The sequence below is a fragment of the Enhydra lutris genome, unplaced genomic scaffold, assembly GCF_002288905.1.
Source record: "Enhydra lutris kenyoni isolate GAN:26980312 unplaced genomic scaffold, ASM228890v2 scaffoldscaffold39, whole genome shotgun sequence".
Taxonomy (NCBI): Eukaryota; Metazoa; Chordata; class Mammalia; order Carnivora; family Mustelidae; genus Enhydra; species Enhydra lutris.
The window spans coordinates 24106208-24124434 of record NW_019154123.1 but is presented as its reverse complement, the minus strand read 5'-3'; the positions used below and the strand labels follow the sequence as shown (position 1 = coordinate 24124434).

The 18227-nt window shown below is 39.7% G+C and overlaps 1 protein-coding gene across 2 annotated transcripts in view; it reads right to left on the bottom strand.

The window, feature by feature from the left end:
- Nucleotides 1-10793, bottom strand: part of LOC111155111 (calcium sensing receptor) — a 28593-nt gene extending 17800 nt beyond the window's left edge. For both annotated transcript variants that reach the window (XM_022515171.1, XM_022515170.1), the window contains exons 1-3: nt 10369-10793; nt 7792-8098; nt 3641-4525 (exon numbers count right to left, since the gene is read on the bottom strand). In XM_022515171.1, the coding sequence (XP_022370879.1) occupies nt 3641-4525; nt 7792-8098; nt 10369-10553 (1377 nt within the window). In that variant the 5' untranslated portion in view covers nt 10554-10793. The remainder of the gene's footprint in view (nt 1-3640; nt 4526-7791; nt 8099-10368) is intronic.
- Nucleotides 10794-18227: the final 7434 nt, after the last annotated feature.

Sequence of the window (18227 nt, the reverse complement as noted above, 5' to 3'; positions counted from 1 at the left end):
TGGGGGATGGTTTACACAGATAAAGAGACTATTGTTTCTTGCCCACTTCTTGTACTAAGAGTGTTGGGAAGATCCAGGACCAGTTCCCTTCTCTACTCTCAACCATATTTCCTTATATCCCCCATCTTTTCTGGTTAAAATTCACCCCCCTCTCCAAATCCCAGTAGTACTAGCAATTCCTGGAATGATCAATTCCATTTGACTTCTGTTATCACCGTGGTTCTGTCATTATGCATACCTATTATTTGACTAGTGAGCGGTTGGTTTAAGGTGGGGGGAAAGTATGCCTTATGTACAATCATCCTGAGAGAAAGAAGAAGGTGGTTCCATATTTCCTTACATAATGTTCCATACAAATTTGATTGTTGGGCAATGTCACACAGGCTTATCCAATCAGAGTCTAGAGTACTTGGACTAGAGTGATTGATTCAAGGATGGGTTGTTGGATTGAACAGTTTTCTGCAAGGCCAAATTAACTAGATTTCTGTTCTTTCTTTCATTTATTCTACACATACTCAGGTGTCAGGTGTTCTGGCCATAGTTCTGAGCAGTACATTAGAGGAGTCAGAGTGAAGAGAGAGAGGAGCAGTGGAGAAGGGCTTGGCATCTCCAAGGAGGTCAGGAGGGAATTGTATATTGTATGTTCATAAATTATCTGTTAGTGATACTTTAAGGCATATGAATTGATTGACAAATTTTAGGGGGAGCAAAGATCAACAAAAGAAAAAACTTGTGATTGACCCAATTTAATGAGAAATTTAATTAATAAGAATTTATTTCAGTCAACTGAAGAGTTATAGAAGCTTAAGTTGAGTATATAAATGGCAAAAATGAGGAAGAAGGAGTGGCCATAAAGAGTGTGTGTGGGAGTATGACTTGCAAAGACTTCTAGGAGAAAGTTTTGAAAAAGGGTTAAAAGTTTGTGGTGGACAGTGGATACAGGAAATGAAAATTGATGGCCTTCAGGTGTGGGATATGATCTAAGCAAAAATGCTATAACAAAACCTTGTAGATGCTTTTGTGGGGATGTGTCAGGCTGGTTGGCTTATAAGAGAATTGAGAGAGATGGGAGTGGAATTCCAGGCTGAGATCTTTGGATGAGATTATGTATACTGATCAGGTGATAGGTTTTCATGTAGGTCTTCATAATGAGAGTGAATAATTGTGAGTCCATCTCTTGATAGATACAGACATGGCCAATATCTTAAATTCCAGAATGCCCACCAACTGCGTGGGTTCCCGAGGCTTAAAGGAGACTTACAACAAGTACATGAACGTTTTGGCCAATGACCACATTATTCCTCCCTAGAGCTGTGCCCCTATTTTCCTATCTGTCTTCTCTGCTGGATGAATTGTGCCAGGCTGTGTGTGAGCCAGGAGTGCACATCTTAACCTGTACTTAACCTGTTGGCCAAGGTGTCTGTGTGATGGCTCTTTATTTTGCCTACTTTGCCTCTCTTTTTTCTTTCCTTTTGGTAACAGCATCCTGATTTCCCCTTGGGGATCCACTCCCCCTCTTACTCTGTTTATATAATTTGAAAGGATTCCACTCCTAGCTTCAGGGATGGATGTGTGATCCTGGACTGTTCAATCAACGTGGGAAATTCTGGGAATTTTACAAGAGATCCTGGGAAGTAAGAGCCTAACAGTAAAGACTTTATGAGCCTGAAGCTACTGTAGAGACTGAAAACTGCTAACCATGGGGAATAAGGAACATAGATAGAGATGAAAACATCTCCTTGTATCTGGAATACTTCTCCAGTTTTCAGTATTATGAGCCTCTAATAATATGAGTTTCTTCTGATTAAGCCAATTTGGTTTGGGTTTTCTACTGTATGGAACTAAAACTCTTGACTGTAACCTCCTTCTTACAATTTTTTTTTCACATATGCCTAAGCTTTGATTTTAACTATCTGGATCTTCCTTGTTTGGAGAGGAGCCATTGAAGAACAGAACTGTCAAATTACTTACTGGAAGCCTCTTCCCCCTTCAACCTCACCTTTGTCCTATAGGCTTTTCAAGGACTGGAGTCTTCCTTTTAGGGGACATGGAAGGGAAGGGAGGAAAGACAACAGTATTTAGTAAAATATTGTCCCTTTATTCCTCCTTTTTAAAACTCCACTCCTTATCATTATGGCTCCTCAAGTCTTTTTTGTTTTTGACTGTCATTAGAATTCCTCCTGGCTTTTTTTTTCTTTTTTCTTTTTTTTTTGGCCAGAGTACAGGAAGGGGGTGGTGCAGTGTAAGGAAAGAAACTTTTAAGTATCTCATAGAGATGACAAAGTTTAGCCAACAATGACATCTGAGTGAGATTTTCTCTATATAAGAAGGACTAAGAAGTACTTGCAATCCTGGCTCATTCTGTCACCCTAGAGAGTCACTCCTGATCCCATGAGAGCTCTAAAATGACTGACATAGGTTATACATTCTTTGTTTCTTGGTATCTTTTTCCAAGGGTCTGTGGTAGTTGGTAGTTGGTTTCTACATACACAGTTGTTTTAGTTACCATTTAACCTAACTGATAGCTTAATTAGAGGCATAATACTACTATAATAATCACCATCCATTTAGAGCTTGAAAATTTATAAATTGCTTTCACATATGTCGTCACATTTCACCTTCAAAAGAACCTTGAGTGGAAAGTAGGCTAAATATTAGGGCCATCTTACAGATGAAGAGACTGACTTAAAGCATGGCTTGCTAGGGATGATACAGCTAGTAGATTGGGGAGCTGGAGCTGAAGCCGGAGGCTGGGTGATTCAACTCATGTTCAGGAATGTCCCCTTCCCTTCCCCTTAATGATCATGCACTCTCTGATAGGTCAGTCTGGAACTGAGGAAAATACAAAAAGAGTGTAAAATGAGGTTTGGTTGAAAAATCAAGGTATGCAATACATAACAGCTATGTAGGATTTAAGTCAGCCAAACTTTTATCTTCAGAATTTCCATGAAATGAAAAAGATTATGATGTCTCTTTATGTGTAATTCAAATAAAAAATACAAAACAAGACTAAACCATAAAATAAGTATAGAAATTCCACCTTCATCTAATCATTTTCTATGATAACTACTTCAGTGTTTCTTTTTGAAATATCCAATATCAAATCTTTTTAAGAAGAATTTTTTTCCCTATGCCCTTGATTTGCTAGCTTCCTAAACTTAGTTGGCTTACTGGGTGTTCCAGCACATTATATTGTGAATAATATTACGGTAAAAGTAGTGGCTAAACACAGTAACACTAGTTTTATGTCCCTTAGTACATGGAATATAATAGGTACTCAATAAATACTTGCTAAAAGGGAACAATATTTGTAATTTAAGCATTTAAAAAATACTTGACACAGTATTAAATCTGTTCCAGGATATTTAAAAACTTTTAGAGGCCATATTCTAGGTATTCTGAACTGCTGGACTAAAGAACAGTTGAGTCAAGTCTTTAAACAGATAGTCAAATTAAATGACTATTAATTTTGTGGAAGTCAGTTGCTCAGATGTTTGAAAAGGCAATTTGAATCCAAAGCTATGTATAGCAATGTCATTTAAATACTGCCTTTCTGAGGTAACCACTTTATCTGTCTTGCCTGGATCCACCCAACTCTGCCTTAATACACAGTGAACTGCTATCTGAGTGAAGGATGTACCTGCCAAGCCTCCACCTTCTTGATATCAGCACATGAACCATTGGTGAAGAGCCCTCTTCCAGGTAAGCATGTGTATATATCTTGTAGGGCATGAGCAATGGAATAGACTGCTAAGTAGACATTGTAGGATATCCGTAAGTGTGTATAATCCATGTAAGGGGTCTCCACACTGCTGATGTTCTCATCCCCTGTGCAAAGAGGTCGGAAGGCAGTGGAACTGTTACTTATCCTGCCACCACCTTCTTCATGACCTCTCATAAAAGTGTCCATGGACAAAGGCCCTTTAGCACCTTCCTGGAGGTGGCAGTTAAATGTTTCTTCCCAAAACTCCTTGGCAAAACCATTGTGGACAGACTTTCTGGGATGGACTTTCTGCAGGAATTCCCGGAAACCTGGGATCTGCCCAGCCTTCAGAGCGAATCCAATGGTGCCTCCAACCACATGGAAGTACTCAGGCATGGCTATCAAGGAAGAGCTGGCCCAGGCCTCACTGGCCAGCCAGATCCTCCCTGTGATATTACGCCGGACAATCTCCTTGATGAGGGGTTCAAGGTCTGGGCCACTGGAGAAAACAACAATGACTTTGGCTGTGGAATTCTGGATCACCTCTACCACTTGCTGGATCTCTTCCTCATCAGAATACTGGGAGATGAGTTCACTGAAGTCGATGCAGATGTCCCTCTCCTCCGCTTCCTCTCGAAACTTCTCAATCCCTGGCCGGCCATAGTCATCATCAGCCGCAATTGTGCCCACCCAGTTCCAGCGGAAATACTCAATAATGTCTGCCATGGCGGTGGCCTGGTGTTCATCATTGGGGATGGTACGGAGGAAGGACTTGAACTGATTCTTGTTGCTGAGGAGTCTGCTGGAGGAGGCATAGCTGACCTGGAAAGAACATATAAGTGAGTGAGGTACCAGTGAATGAGGCTGTGCAGAGGTGGTTTTTTGAACATTCATTAATTTATCAAAGATGCTGTTCATGGTAGACAGGATGAAAGGGTGAAGACAGCCAGTATCTGTTCCTCTCCAGTGTAAGCCCTCAAACATCTGTCTTTCAGGGAGCATTCTAATTCCCAGTGGGTGATTGTTTAGAGCTACCTTCAGAAATGGGTCTGGTCATAAAGTCAACCCAGCAGTAGTGGAATCTACTTATCCTATCAAGGAAAGTCTTCTATACACTGTTTTGTAGTTGCTCCTAACTTCCTCTGTGCTGCCTCATTGGTTATAATATATCCATGTTCTGATCTAAACGTTTTAACTACCCCTTCACTATGACGAACATTTTGTCCATGACTCACTTCTGGAAGGAATGAGGTTCCCTGTGGGTTATAAACCCACAGCTCTTCAGAGGAGCTCCAAGGAAGCTCCTCTTTCCTATTCTGCCTAGTTTCTCTCTCCCTCCATTTGTTCTCTTTTGGTAATGAAAGAGTGTTTAATATCTCTTGTTCTCTAGTTTTCTAGAGAGGTTTTAAAGGAAGCCAAGTTGAAAAAATTGGGGGGAATGTCCTTTTAATAATTCTCACCAGTTGAAACAATTAGTTTTCTATGTTCAATGTTTTAAAGTGAATTTTCCTTTTTTGAGATCTTTTTTAAAAATTTAAATTCAATTAGCCAACATCTAGTACACCATTAATTTTTGATGTGGTGTTCAGTGATTTATTAGTTGCATATAACATCCAGTGCTTATCATGTCATGTGCCCTCCTTGAATTTCCCAATATATACCTTCTTGTCAATGAATAGTTTCTACATCAAAAATATGAAAGACATTGGTGTATGAAAGATCAGAGCCAGGGCACCTGGGTGGCTCAGTCAGTTGAGCGTCCCGCTCGTTTTTTGCTAAGGTCACGATCTCAGGGTGGTGAGGTTGAGTCCTGTGTCAGGCTCTGTGCTGGACATAGCACCTGCTTAAGATTCTCACTCACCCTCTCCCTCTGCCCAGTCCAGGGCCATCTTTACTAAGGGGGCATGATTTTTCTGATAAGAGCTTTGATTATGGAAGTTATAATAGGAAATCAACATTTTTTCCTTTTATCGGAATAAGTTCCTTCTTGCTGTTACGAGAGTTCATGACGTATGGGTAGTTAGGTTAAGTAATTTGTTGAGACGTTACTGTTTTTACAGAGCTCTACTTGCAGACATAAACAGCAAGCTTCTGAATCAGATATTTGCAGATGAAAAACCTACTCAGGCATTTTGTAAATTCCTCCATTATTGTTTACTTCTTCTTTTGAAAAGTGGATTGATAAGCACTTTAAAAGGATTAAAATTACAAACAAATATATCTACTATGGATAGGTTTCTCTTAAAATTAAGAGTTATAATATTTGTCCAGTTTTTTAAAAGGAACCAGAAAAGTGGGCAAAAATACTAGTTCATTACTTGTTCTCCCCACCAAAATACAAAACAAAACAGAACAGAGCAAAAAACCCTTAAAAACACAAAAAACTTTTTTTCATTGTCAGAGGGGAAAAGTTCATGAATGATTCAGAAAACTTCTAACCACAACTGGTCCAGCTGGTCTGCCCTATTGTATCCACTTGGTGGCATGAGTGGCGTAAGAATTACCCCTGGGCCTCTGTCCCCGCCCTGCAGAGAAGCGGTTCCCAACTTGGCTGCAGAGAAGGATTACCTTGGGAGCTTTCAAAATTCCTGCCGCCCGGGCTGCTTCTCCTGTCACCTAAGCCCGGACCTCTGGGGTGTGAGACCCAAGCATCAGCATTTTTAAAGCTTCCCGTGTGATTCCAACATGCAGTCACAGCAGAGAACCACTGCTGTGGATACACTTAACATTGTTTTGACTGAGAATTATTATAGTTTTCACTTTAATAATTCCAATTTAGCTTAAAGTCATCTTTCATCCAGGCCACAAAGAATTCAAACCTTTACTTTGGGTTCTTTATTTATTCGGTGGTGATTATATCTTATGCCTTGTTGGCTACAAGAACTCATTTTGTGTATTTAAAAAAGATTCTGTACAATATGCCAAAATTATAAGATGCATATTTGCATGTTGCCCAGCACATTTACTGATAAGGGCATTGTTAGATCATTTTGCGCAAAAGTTATAGTCAGGGCTTCCCCATGGGAAGCACCTTTAATTCCCTGAAGTAAGGATTTGGGAAATGATGACAAGACTTTTTGAGTTGCCACATGTATATAAAAGGATAATGTCTATCACCAAAGAAATGGAGACTCCCAACATATAAATGTGAATTTATGAAAGGTACTCTTACAAATTTTGTATATTAGACATTGAAAATGATAAATTCAATTATCATTTATAATTTGATTTAAAAATTGTCATAAATGATGTTACATTTGAGTTGATTCTCCCATCCATGGACATTTAGGTTGTTTCCAATTTTTCACTCTTATAAAATGATATCATAGATCTGTGAATATTAACATGCAAAAAGGTGTACTTCACAGGGGGAAAATATGCAACTTTGAATAAATGTTTATGATAGCACTTGTTTCAGTGAACTGTTTACTAGTATTTCAAAATACAGACATCTCTCCACCTAGGCTGAGTTCTTGCAGGATGGATACTATTTATTCATATATGTTCTATAAATATTTGTTGAATGAAATAGAATATTTTCCATTTCTAGAATGTGCAAGGTAATGAATAAGTTCCTGTTCTGTGAGGAAGTATACTCTTCTTCCCCCTGAGCTAAACCCTCAACCAGAAGATAGAGAGGTAGACTTTTAAGGGAATAGGATTAGGGACAGATATTTTGAGTTTGAAAAGTGGGATTTACATCACATGGTCTCATTCCTTTTAGTAAAATCAGAACAGTGGGCATTCACTGAAGGAAGGGAGTGAAAAGGAAATAACTGAACACTCTGATAAAAAAAAAAAGACAAAGTTTCATACACGGTATTTTTAAAAGAATTTTGGAAGAGTTGTGAAGGTTTAGTTGACATGATTGATGTTAGGGTCTCAGAAATCCCAAATGGTCATGGTACAGTGCCCTGACTAATTAAAAGGCCTTCTGTGCTAATGTAAACCAGAGGTAGGAAAATAGCAAGCTGTATGGACAGTGGGCATGGCAGCTCTTTGAGTCCCGATGACAGCTTACCCTGCTGCCCCACCTGAGGGCAGCTTACCCTGCTGCCCCACAGCTTACCCTGCAGCACTACATGTACCTGGGGGATGTAGAAGAGGCCCAGCAGGTTTGCCACCGCTGTGGAGATGCCCGAGCCAGTTGCTCCCACTACAGCAATAGTAGAGGGGATGTGCTCTGAGCAGTTGCAGAACTCGTCAAGGTTCAGAGAATCAATTTTATTCTGTGCCACAAAACTCAGGGTAGCCTCCAAGGCTTTAGAAACAGTGTTGCAGGTGTCAAATATTCTGTATCCCAGTGTCATGTTGGGAAGAAGGGCTGGGCTGCTGTTGATTTCCTCAATGGCAAATATCATTGCTTGTAACCAACGAAACCCGCGGAAATTGTACCTGGAAGAAAGAAGAAATGGAAGAAAATGGGAGGCTTTCTGGTCAATGCCTTGAGAGTAGGGACTGGGCAAAGCTGCGCTTGAATCATGCATGGCTCTGTTACCCTTTTGTTTCGTGATGTGTTCTTTGAGACTCAGAGACCTCTCTGTAAAATGGGGACAGTGCCTACCTTTTATATGGTGGCTGTGAACATGAGATAATTATGTAAAATTCTCACTCTGGTCTTTACACAGAGGGAGTAATGATAACAAAGATTGTAGTAATAGAATGAATAATTTGTTTCTGCTTCATCCAGCAAAGAATTTGAAGTTGATAATGTGAAGTATTAAAAAATAATACAGATTAAAGAAAGATTAGAGAAAATATAAATAAGATTAGGATTTTAATAGGTTGGAGCCTAAAAATCACTTGAGGTTTGCAGGGTCACAAATTTAGGTTATGACATTATTAGAGGTTAAAGGGGAAGGGGAAATGATGAGTCTCATCTTTGTAAACTAACAAACATATCTAGAAGGGCTGTTTACAAACTGGTTATTTCTGGGTGGTGGAGGGATGGTTTTAAAAATTGTGGCTTTTCCTTTATTTATATATTCTGTTTTTAAAAATAAGGGTGCATTGCTTTTCAAAGAACATTATTTTAAATAAATATCAAGCAGATTTAACAAAGAGAAGTAGGGTCAGTGACATAGTTTTCATCTCTCAGGATTTGGCCCAGAGTAAGAGCTAGAAGTTTATGTGGAATCAGTGTATCCGTGCCCAAAGGAAGAAATGTAACAACTCCTCAGGTTCTTTCTTTACCTGGTAGATTACAGGAACTCAATGACAGGTGGTAAAAAATACAATTTGCTATATACTCCGCTGTATTGTTTAGGTTCCTAACTTTTAATGTGACATTTTCTCCTAGTTATTTTCTTTATGTTTCCATCATTTATTTTTTTAGTTATTTGTTTTAAACCTGCAAAATTAGAGAGGTTATAGACTATTTCTTTACATAAAACAGTTATACTGCTTTTATTGTCTTTCTTAAATATAATTTAAAAAATATAGTATTTCAGGGTTTCTTACTTGATCTTAAGTATGTATGTAGCACACACAAAACTCTGTCCAGTAGGGCACAACAAAGAGGGTATATGTCCACATAGGTTATGTGAGGTATATAATCAGCATAATTGAAATTCTGTACTTAGTTTTTCTGTATTCATGAGAAAAATGTGAAAATTTTATCTAATTTTCCAGCTTTCATTAGAAACATGAACAGAAATCCGGTTTTGTTGGAGCAATTGTAGATTTCATTTTCATTTTCCCGCAAACAGGAAGAGTAGGAAAAAATGCAGGATCCCTTTTGAGCATTGCAAGTCTTAGAGAGAAAGTGGTATTTTCTCTTAAAAGCTGGGTAAAAACTTGGGGTGCATTCCTGGTCTCTGATACCCTTGTGAAGGGAAGTGATACACAGTCCATTCTACTCTGCAGAAGTCAGATCTTGTTTGAAAGAATTGTGCCTAATTCTAGATGCCGTATCATAGTCATGATAAATTAGGGAACATTAGATGGAGGGCAATGAAAATGGTGAGGGGTCTGGAAATCATGTCATGAAGTAATTTTTCAGAAAACCAAGACTCAGGCGCAGAAAAGAAGTGATTCAATGGGACATGATAGCTGTCTTCCAATAACCGAAGAGAGAGTTCAGTGAGACACTTAGATAGACTCTGTGTTTTCTCCATTGGCGTTAGGTGTATTCTGTGTTAAGCAGCAGGATTGCAGCCTTCTATAAGAAGGACTTCCAAAATCCTGCGGTCTGCATTTTGAAGATGCCTGTATCATATCAACCACTGAAGTTTCTTTCAACTTTAAAATCCTTTTTAATAAAAAATGAGAGTGAGGCAGCCAACACTCAGGTATTACTGACTTTCATACCTGGGGCACTTAAGGTAAATGGGAGATTTTACTACTCAGGTTTGCAAGACCTGTAATAAATTTCCATCTAGGTACTTAGTCTTTCATTCAGCAACACTGCTGCTAGATGAACAATGATGATTCATTTACGACGTGACTGGACACATATCCCCAACAGGCCATGGATTTTTTTTACTCAATATTTTTGACATTCTACTTTTTGAAAAATTTCTTTCAAAAAGGGAATGGAGTGATTTCAGCATGACTACCAATCACCATCTTTAAAAAGAGAGAACCAAGTTTCAAAAAAATTACTTTGGGTTTGGTACAGTTTTTCTACAATAGAAGAGAGTCTTTGACTTGGCTCATTTCCTTACCTTATACATTCCACAGACTCCGGCCTTGATTTTAGATCTTGATCTTTGGCTGCTACTCCAAAATGAATAGGAAAGAGCCCCCCGAGGATAATGTCCCCTTTCTTCTGGGCTCGTTGGTCAGGCCCATAGGCAGAAGTGCACCAGGTACTTGCCAAGAGGATGAAACAGCAGCTATAAAACGCCATAGTTCTGCTTTCTCTCCAGGGGGAAAACAAGAGTGCTGGTGGTTTGGGGGCCCCTGGAACTTTCCCCCTTGGTGCAGTTCACTCCCTACAGTGTGGGCACATGTCTACAGAGTAATTAATAACAGAACGGAGGCTGTGGTGTTTGAATATCCATTTCTGCCTTTGCCTTTGCAGACTACTAGGTGGGTGGTCCTTGAGTCTTTAGAAGCCACATCACGTAAAGGGTGTCTGTGAGGCTTTCTAAAAGAAAAGAGATAAAATGAATTCAGCTAAGCCTAAATCCCGTCTTGTTATGATGACTGCAACTAACATGGCTTAGAATTTCCATTTAGAGAGGCTGGTGGGTAACAGGAGGGTAAGGCATGACTGAGAGTCTCATTTTTATAGCACTCTGTGTAAGATACAGAAAACTTTACTTGCCCATATTGGAGAAGGACTGTGTTCAGTTGTGAGGCCGCATTTTAAAGAGGTAATTGATAAGCTAAGGCCTCCACTGATGTCATTGCTGGATTTTAATTCATTCATTCTTCTGCGTGAATAATGCATAGAATTTTCTTAGTAGAAGTAGTTCCTTGCATTATTGTTATATAAATGATATTTTATTCAGCACCTATGTTCTTACAGAAAATACAGAATAGTCATATTTAATTTTAAATTTGGCTTTAAATCAATCAAAAATGTCAGAAAAGGCCATTTTTTTATTCTTTCTTTATTATAGTAGATTCTCATTTTTGTACCTTATCATAGATTTCTGGTTTCAGTTTATAATATAATACTCTGTAAACTTTTGAGGAATGATTCTTGTAGAAGATGCCCATAAATCAAAGGTCAGATTATGTTGATAAGGCTTAACAGCTGGGGAACATCTAGGGAAAAGTCCTTCTGCTAGGAAATCTTTGTTCTTCTCTACACCCTATCACCCACTTTCTGGGTCAATTACCAATTATATGTTCATGTTGGGTAACTATACAGCTTCTCCTGAGGTTCAGGGCCAGTACTGAACTGTCATGTGGCCATCTCCACCTGGATGACAGGTGCCTCCAACTTGGCAGGCTCTAAACTCACCTTTCTCCCAAGGTTGCTGGTTGCTACTTCATTGTTTTTTTTTTTTTTTAATACAATATTTTTTTAAATTTATTCATTTATTTTCATTTAAATTTTAGGTAGTTAATATACAGTGCAATATTGGTTTCTGGAGTAGCACTCAGTGATTCATCACTTGGAAACGATACTCAGTGCTCATCACAATTGCATTCCTTAATACCCATCACCCATCTAGCCCATCCCCAACCCCCCTCCTTCCATCAACCCTAAGTTTGTTCTCTATCATTAAGAGTCTCTTATGGCTTGTTTCCCTCTCCCCTTTTTTCCTTTTCCACCTACCCATATGTTCACGTGTTTTCTTTCTTTCTTTTTTAAAAAAATTTTTATTTATTTATTTGAAAGAGAGATCACAAGTAGGAAGAGAGGCAGGCAAAGAGAGAGGGAGAAACAGGCTCCCCGCCAAACAGAGAGTCTGATGTGAGCCTTGATCCCAGGACCCTGAGATTATGACCTGAGCTGAAGGCAGAGGATTAACCCACTGAGCCTGCCAGGTGCCCCATACTTCATTGTTTTTTAATCTCAGCAAATGGTGTACCATCCACAAAGACAAAATAAGGAGTCATCCTAGCCTCCTCTCTCTTCTCATCATTGCCTTTCATATTCAAACAACCACCAAGTCCTGTGGATTGTGCTTCCTAAATCTCTGAAATCATCTACTCCTTTCTATTTCCAAGGCCATCTTAAGTCTGCCAGCTTTTCGTATCTGGATTTCTGCAACTATTTCCTCATAGACTTTCCTGCCTCCAGTTTCATTCCTTTGCAGTCGGCTTTTGCAAATCTTTGGATGCCATGGAACGTGTGGTTTGGAGCACAGGGTCTGAAGTTAAACCTGGCTTTGAATCATAGTTTCACTGTTTTCTAACGTACGACTTTGGTAAAGTCATTTTCTGTGATCTGAATAAATATGCATGAAGGGTCATTAACACAGTGTAACTAGTAAACTCACGGAAAATGCTAGCTGTGATCCAGTTTCACTCTTGGTGGTCTTCTCTTTGAACTCCATGCCCCAGTCATCCCCAAATGCCTTCAGTTCCTCAAGTACACCAGGCTTTTTGTAAAATTCTCAGACCTCACACATGCCATTCCCCCTCTTTGGTCCCTCTGGCCTAAACTTTGCCTGGAAAACATCTAATCTTTCAGTTTTTAGGTGCTCATATCCACAGGGTGTAGCTTGGCAAACTGGGACCTTTGCGTGAATGGAGAAAAGAACTCCTCTGGGCCAGACACAGCCCCACACTGAGGCATCCAGCTTAGGGGTGGAGCACAGCCTGGATTTCCCATGTCACATGCTACCTCTTGCCCTTTAGGAACCCTACCTCCTCCAATAGCCATTCTAGCAGATGCTGGGCCCCATGTGGAAGGAGTACCCCCACGGACACTCAGCATTCATGGAATTGTCTCCCATAATGTCTGAACTTTTCCATGACCTCATGTCTGAACATCCACGATCCATCCAGAACTACCATAGTTCTCTGACTCCAGTCCTGCATTTAGATTTTTGGCTTCATTTCTTGGACCTTGGTCATGCATTCATTCATACATTTAATAAGTACATGTGTTAAGGACTGGGAATATAAAGGTAACAAATGTATGCATGTTCCCGGCCCTCAGGAACTCCCAGTCCAGTAGGCAGGCACATTGGTATAGGGGATCAGAATTTATCTCAACATTCAGAAGTGAAAAAAAAATGATAACTTTGGTTTCAAGAACTAAATTCAGCTGTGTTCCCTAGCATTTAGCCATGTCTGCAATAGTAAGTGCTGAATAAATGTTGAATGAATGCATTAAAAAAAAAAAAGCACTTTGGAAGGAGACAAAAACTAGCATTTATTGAACCAGGCATTGTGTCACGTCCTTTAAACATCCAGTGTATTTTAAATTTCACAACTGCAGTACCAACTTTATTTTCTAGATGGGGGAATAGATTCTCCATATATTCAACTTACTCAAGTGAGAAATTAGGGCACTTGAATTAAGAATACCTCAAGAACTAAGAATTTTAAGGAGTCCGGAGTAGTGTACTGAATTAGGAGAGTGAACATTATTACTGATTAAGGTAGGTCACTAAGACCTGTTAAATTTTCCCTGTGAAAGATTAACTACTTGGAGAAGTTTATTAACTTCATTAGTCCGTTCAAAAGAAAATTCATGGTGAGAAGTAATAGATCAAGGAGAGATTTCGGGTCAATTTGTAGCCGTTAACTCCACCAGTCCAATGCAGTCTCCAAACTGCCCTTTTTAGTCCAATTACTAGGGTCTAATTTGTTTGAAAGCTAAATCATTCTAAATCCTCCCTCTTTCTTTCCTCCAATATCCAACCACTTTGTCCCGCTGACTCTACCATCTTTCTCCACCCTATCTTCCCCTTTCGATTGCTATTGCCACTGCTGTTGCTGCCGCCTTTCCCAGACTCCCACTGCCCCCCCAGTTTCCTTACTGCAAAAGGTTTCTTTTCCTTCTCCCTCAGTCCTGCTGTCATTGATAGTGACAATCAGAGCAGTATCAACTGTGATCATAGCACAGTGAATTAACACTTGGAGTTCATTGTGACTTCAGCTTGCAGGAATCAAAGTACATAAGTCCTTAGTCACTAACACTTCAGTTGCAGTATCTGCAGTAAAGACATCTGATTGTATCCCTCCTGTCTGTACTCCTTTTATGCCACACTAAAATCGTTTTTAGCTTGACATGTGGTTACCTGACATAAAAACCACTTCCCTCAACTTCCTTTATGACCAGTGGGATGTCAGCTGAGGTGCCTGTGGCAGCCTCCAAGAAACTGCTTAAGAGTTCGTATTTGTCCTTTGTCTTTTCACCCATCTTCCTTCCTTCTGCTGCATTGGAGGTCTAGGTGACAGCTGGAGCCCATCTTGACCCAGGCACCCTATCTTAGGGAATGATGGTGCCATGAGCTGATGATTTCATGGAGCAGAACCTCTGTATGAGACTGTTCCCAGACTTTTACATGACAGATAGAAAATGCTTCTAGCTCATTTAAGCCATTGTTATTATATTTCTTCTTTCTGTAGCTATATTAACAGTATCTATCCAAGAGTCGCAAGTGAACCCATTTGTTTTCCTTACTATAAGTTCATTTCATTTAAATCATATATAATCATGTTTGTCCTCCTGTAAAAAAGTATTGTAAACACAAGCTGAAGCTAGTATTTGTTCTTTATCTCAAAGGCAAATATATTTGGAAGAGGAAATGACCCGTGTACCAGCTTGTTTTATGTTTAGAAGGTCCTTGAAATCATGATGAGTGTTTCAGTACTAACAGATGACTGATAGGTGAGTTCCTAATCCAAGAGATGTGGGATGGGAGATCAGGAAAATTGGTCTATGGCTCCATAGGTTCATTAATTTGTAAATTATTGATTCATTCAAAAACAGTTATTGAGCCCTGCCACAATGTGTTAAACACTAGGGGATGTGAGGAACCTAGGAGAGAAAGTTGAGATTGTTGCCTTCAAGGTACTCATGGTTTAAAAGGAGATAAAGATACGTATTATAAGTAGTGATGCAAATGCTAGAAAGAGGCATGAAGTAGATGTTGAGAAAGTACAGAGGCAGAAGTTACTTCAAGGAGAATTAATTCAAAGTGGAGACCAGAAACTTCTTGAGGATATGGCCTATCTCTTCTCATCCCTGTAGCTTGGCACCAAGTATAATGCCTAGAATTTAATATGTGCCCCACAAATATTTGCTGAAAGAATGAACGAAACATGACCAGTAAAAACGAACAGTTGTCTGGGGGGAATAGTAGGACAGAATAGAGAAGGGTCATCCCACAAGACCAAAGGTTCCTGAGGGGAGGATCTTCATCATGATCACAGTTGCCTTCTCAGTACTGAACATGGTACCTGATACTGAAAAGTGTCAATATCTCTTGAACTTGAATTTGTCCAAAAAGTTCCAGAGTCAGGAGTGAATGAATAGAGGATAGAAGGGCAAGGTTAGAAGACAACATTGCAACATTTCGATTTCCATCAAAGTAAAAACCACTTTGGTTCTTGACCCCTTGGCTTTAACATTTCCAGAAATTGTTTAACTCTAGAGAAGAATGATTTTGTCTACATTTCAGCTAGACAAAACCAAAGCATAGACCTCTAAACATAGAACGACTCAGAAATAAATAAATAAATAAAACAATAAATAAATAAAACCACTCAGTAAATTAGAGGCACGACAAGCTCAAAAACTATAATTTGTTGATTCCTAACATGCAGACATAAAAATTCTAGGTTGCCTAGAGAAAAGGTGGTTATGAAACCAAAATTGATTTCCAGTAGAAATCATTTATCTACATACAGTGAATACATTGATTTGTCTGTGATTTATTATACTATAATCTTTGGCCTCTTTTGTCATACTGATCATAAAGAACAGTAACAGTAAGGTGTGAAGCCACCATTGCAGAAAAGGTGAAATGTGTACACTTTAATGAGGGGTGAATAGGGAAAAACCTGAGAAAGTTCAACCAATAATCACAAAACCCATGTACCTGGCTCTGGTTACAGCTTTCTTTACCTCTATCTAGCTGAGGACACATCCACAATGTGGGTTTTTATACGCACCAGGGGTGCATTTGTTAAAAAATTAGAGACATCTTATCTGTCATCATTAATGTGACCATCCTCAGGTCTGTGTCAGACTTCATTCCTTCTGTATTAAAGCAAGGGACATCTTGTTTTAAAATGAGGGCCCTCTTTCAGCACTGGGGGAACACAAGCTGCCGAGTCACACTCGGCTGCCTCCCTCCAGCCTGGCTTGCTGTTCGCCCGCCAGCTGCACAGGTTCTTACCCTCCATCTCCCTGACAACAGGTGTGACTTTTGGAGAGTCCATGCCTCATTTAGTCTTGGTAATGGCTTAATTGAGTTGGAAAAATGCAAGGACAGGAGCGTGATAAAAACCAGCTGAGCTGGGTTCCTGTTAGTCATTGGAAAAAGCTATCAAGGAAGGGAGGAGAAAGGATGAACAAGAGTGGGGAGGAACAGCATAGAGTGTCAAGCAAAATGGGGAGAAAGAGCCAAGGCAAAGCAAATAAAGGAGATAAGTAGGAGAGGAAATGAACATTCATTAATGTTGTACTATGAGCTCTGTGACAACATGGCCTGGTCTTTCCCATTCGTGGCCCTGAATCCAGAAGGACACCATAAATGATTAGGTGAATGAATATATATGTAGGCTGCCCACATCACAGTAAACCATCTTAGGAGTTTATAAGGCTATTTGAAGAAGAAGGAAAAATACAAAAAAGGAAATGGAATGGGAGTTGAGGGAAGGTGAAAATGTCAAGGTTAAAAAATGATGAGAAATGCTCATTCTCTGCTGTAGTCTTAGAAGTTGAAATGTGTGCTGGCTTTGGGCTTTGACATTGCCGATGCCTGGTTTCCACAACAGGACAGAGTGAGTTCCTGGGGACACAGGCTATGAGTTAGGAAATTTCTTGTCCTAAAATGATTCCCTTCATGCCTTAAGTAAGCTCTGCTGATGGATGTGTGGACACCTATGGGCATAATTAAATGGTTCAGGTGAAAAGCAAAGATATGCAACTCATGTCTTTATAAAGAAAAATGTCAGAGCTTCAAGTCCTATATGAAAAAAATATTTCTGTGGAATAATGTCCTGGTACTACTTTTCAAAACTGCAAGGAACCCTGATGAGCCAGGTGTATTTTTAGCCTGGTGTCCCAAGATATGCTACTACAGTGTCCTCGGGTAAAGTAAGTTTGGGAATTGATGTACACTCTGTGCCACAAGGACACATTTGCCTCCCAAAGGCTTTGAGAAGTCCTGCATTAAAGATAACTTTAACCCACTCATTCTGAAATTTATTTCAACATGGGACTCTTATTAACAATGCTGTGAAACACAGTCTTGGGAAATGTTAACCTCATGAAAAGCATCATATCCTTCCCTGGGACCTCCCCAGTCTTTCTGGATGCATTTTTGAATGGGGAGGTATGTCCATCCCTCCTGGGCATAGTATTTCTTGTAATCCCGGGAATGAAATTCCAAAGGGTGGTATTGGAAAGAGGGGGTGGGGTCCAGTCATTCTCTGATCTTGGGCATAGATGTTCCTCCTCTCTTTTCCTGCAGGATGTTTCCATGGCATTCAACAAGCTTGTACACCAAACCTTTCTCCCTCCCACTTGCAGCAACTCTGACCTAGAATGGTGTTCCCCTACAAGGACCTTTGGAAAATGCAGGGTGTGCTGGTAAACTGGCTCTCTGGAGGCAAAAATAGGGAAAGAAAAGGAAAAAAATAAATGAAAGAGAAAATGACCTGATTTGTAGTGTTTGCTGAATGTTCCCACCTTGGCAGATTTCAAGCTACTAATGATTTAACAACCAACTTGGAAAAATCCTTGCTATTTAGCTGTTGGCTCTCACGGGCTGATAGCAGAAGCCTGTTGAAACATACTGCTGGGACACAGCTCTAAGCGAATGGAAATGCGGTCTTTGGAAAAACTGGCTCCAATTTTATGGGCATTATCAAATCTTCTCTTTCCTCCTGTTTGCTTCTCTGCTCTGCCTGCTAGGAAGCTGAAGCCAAATTTGAGTTC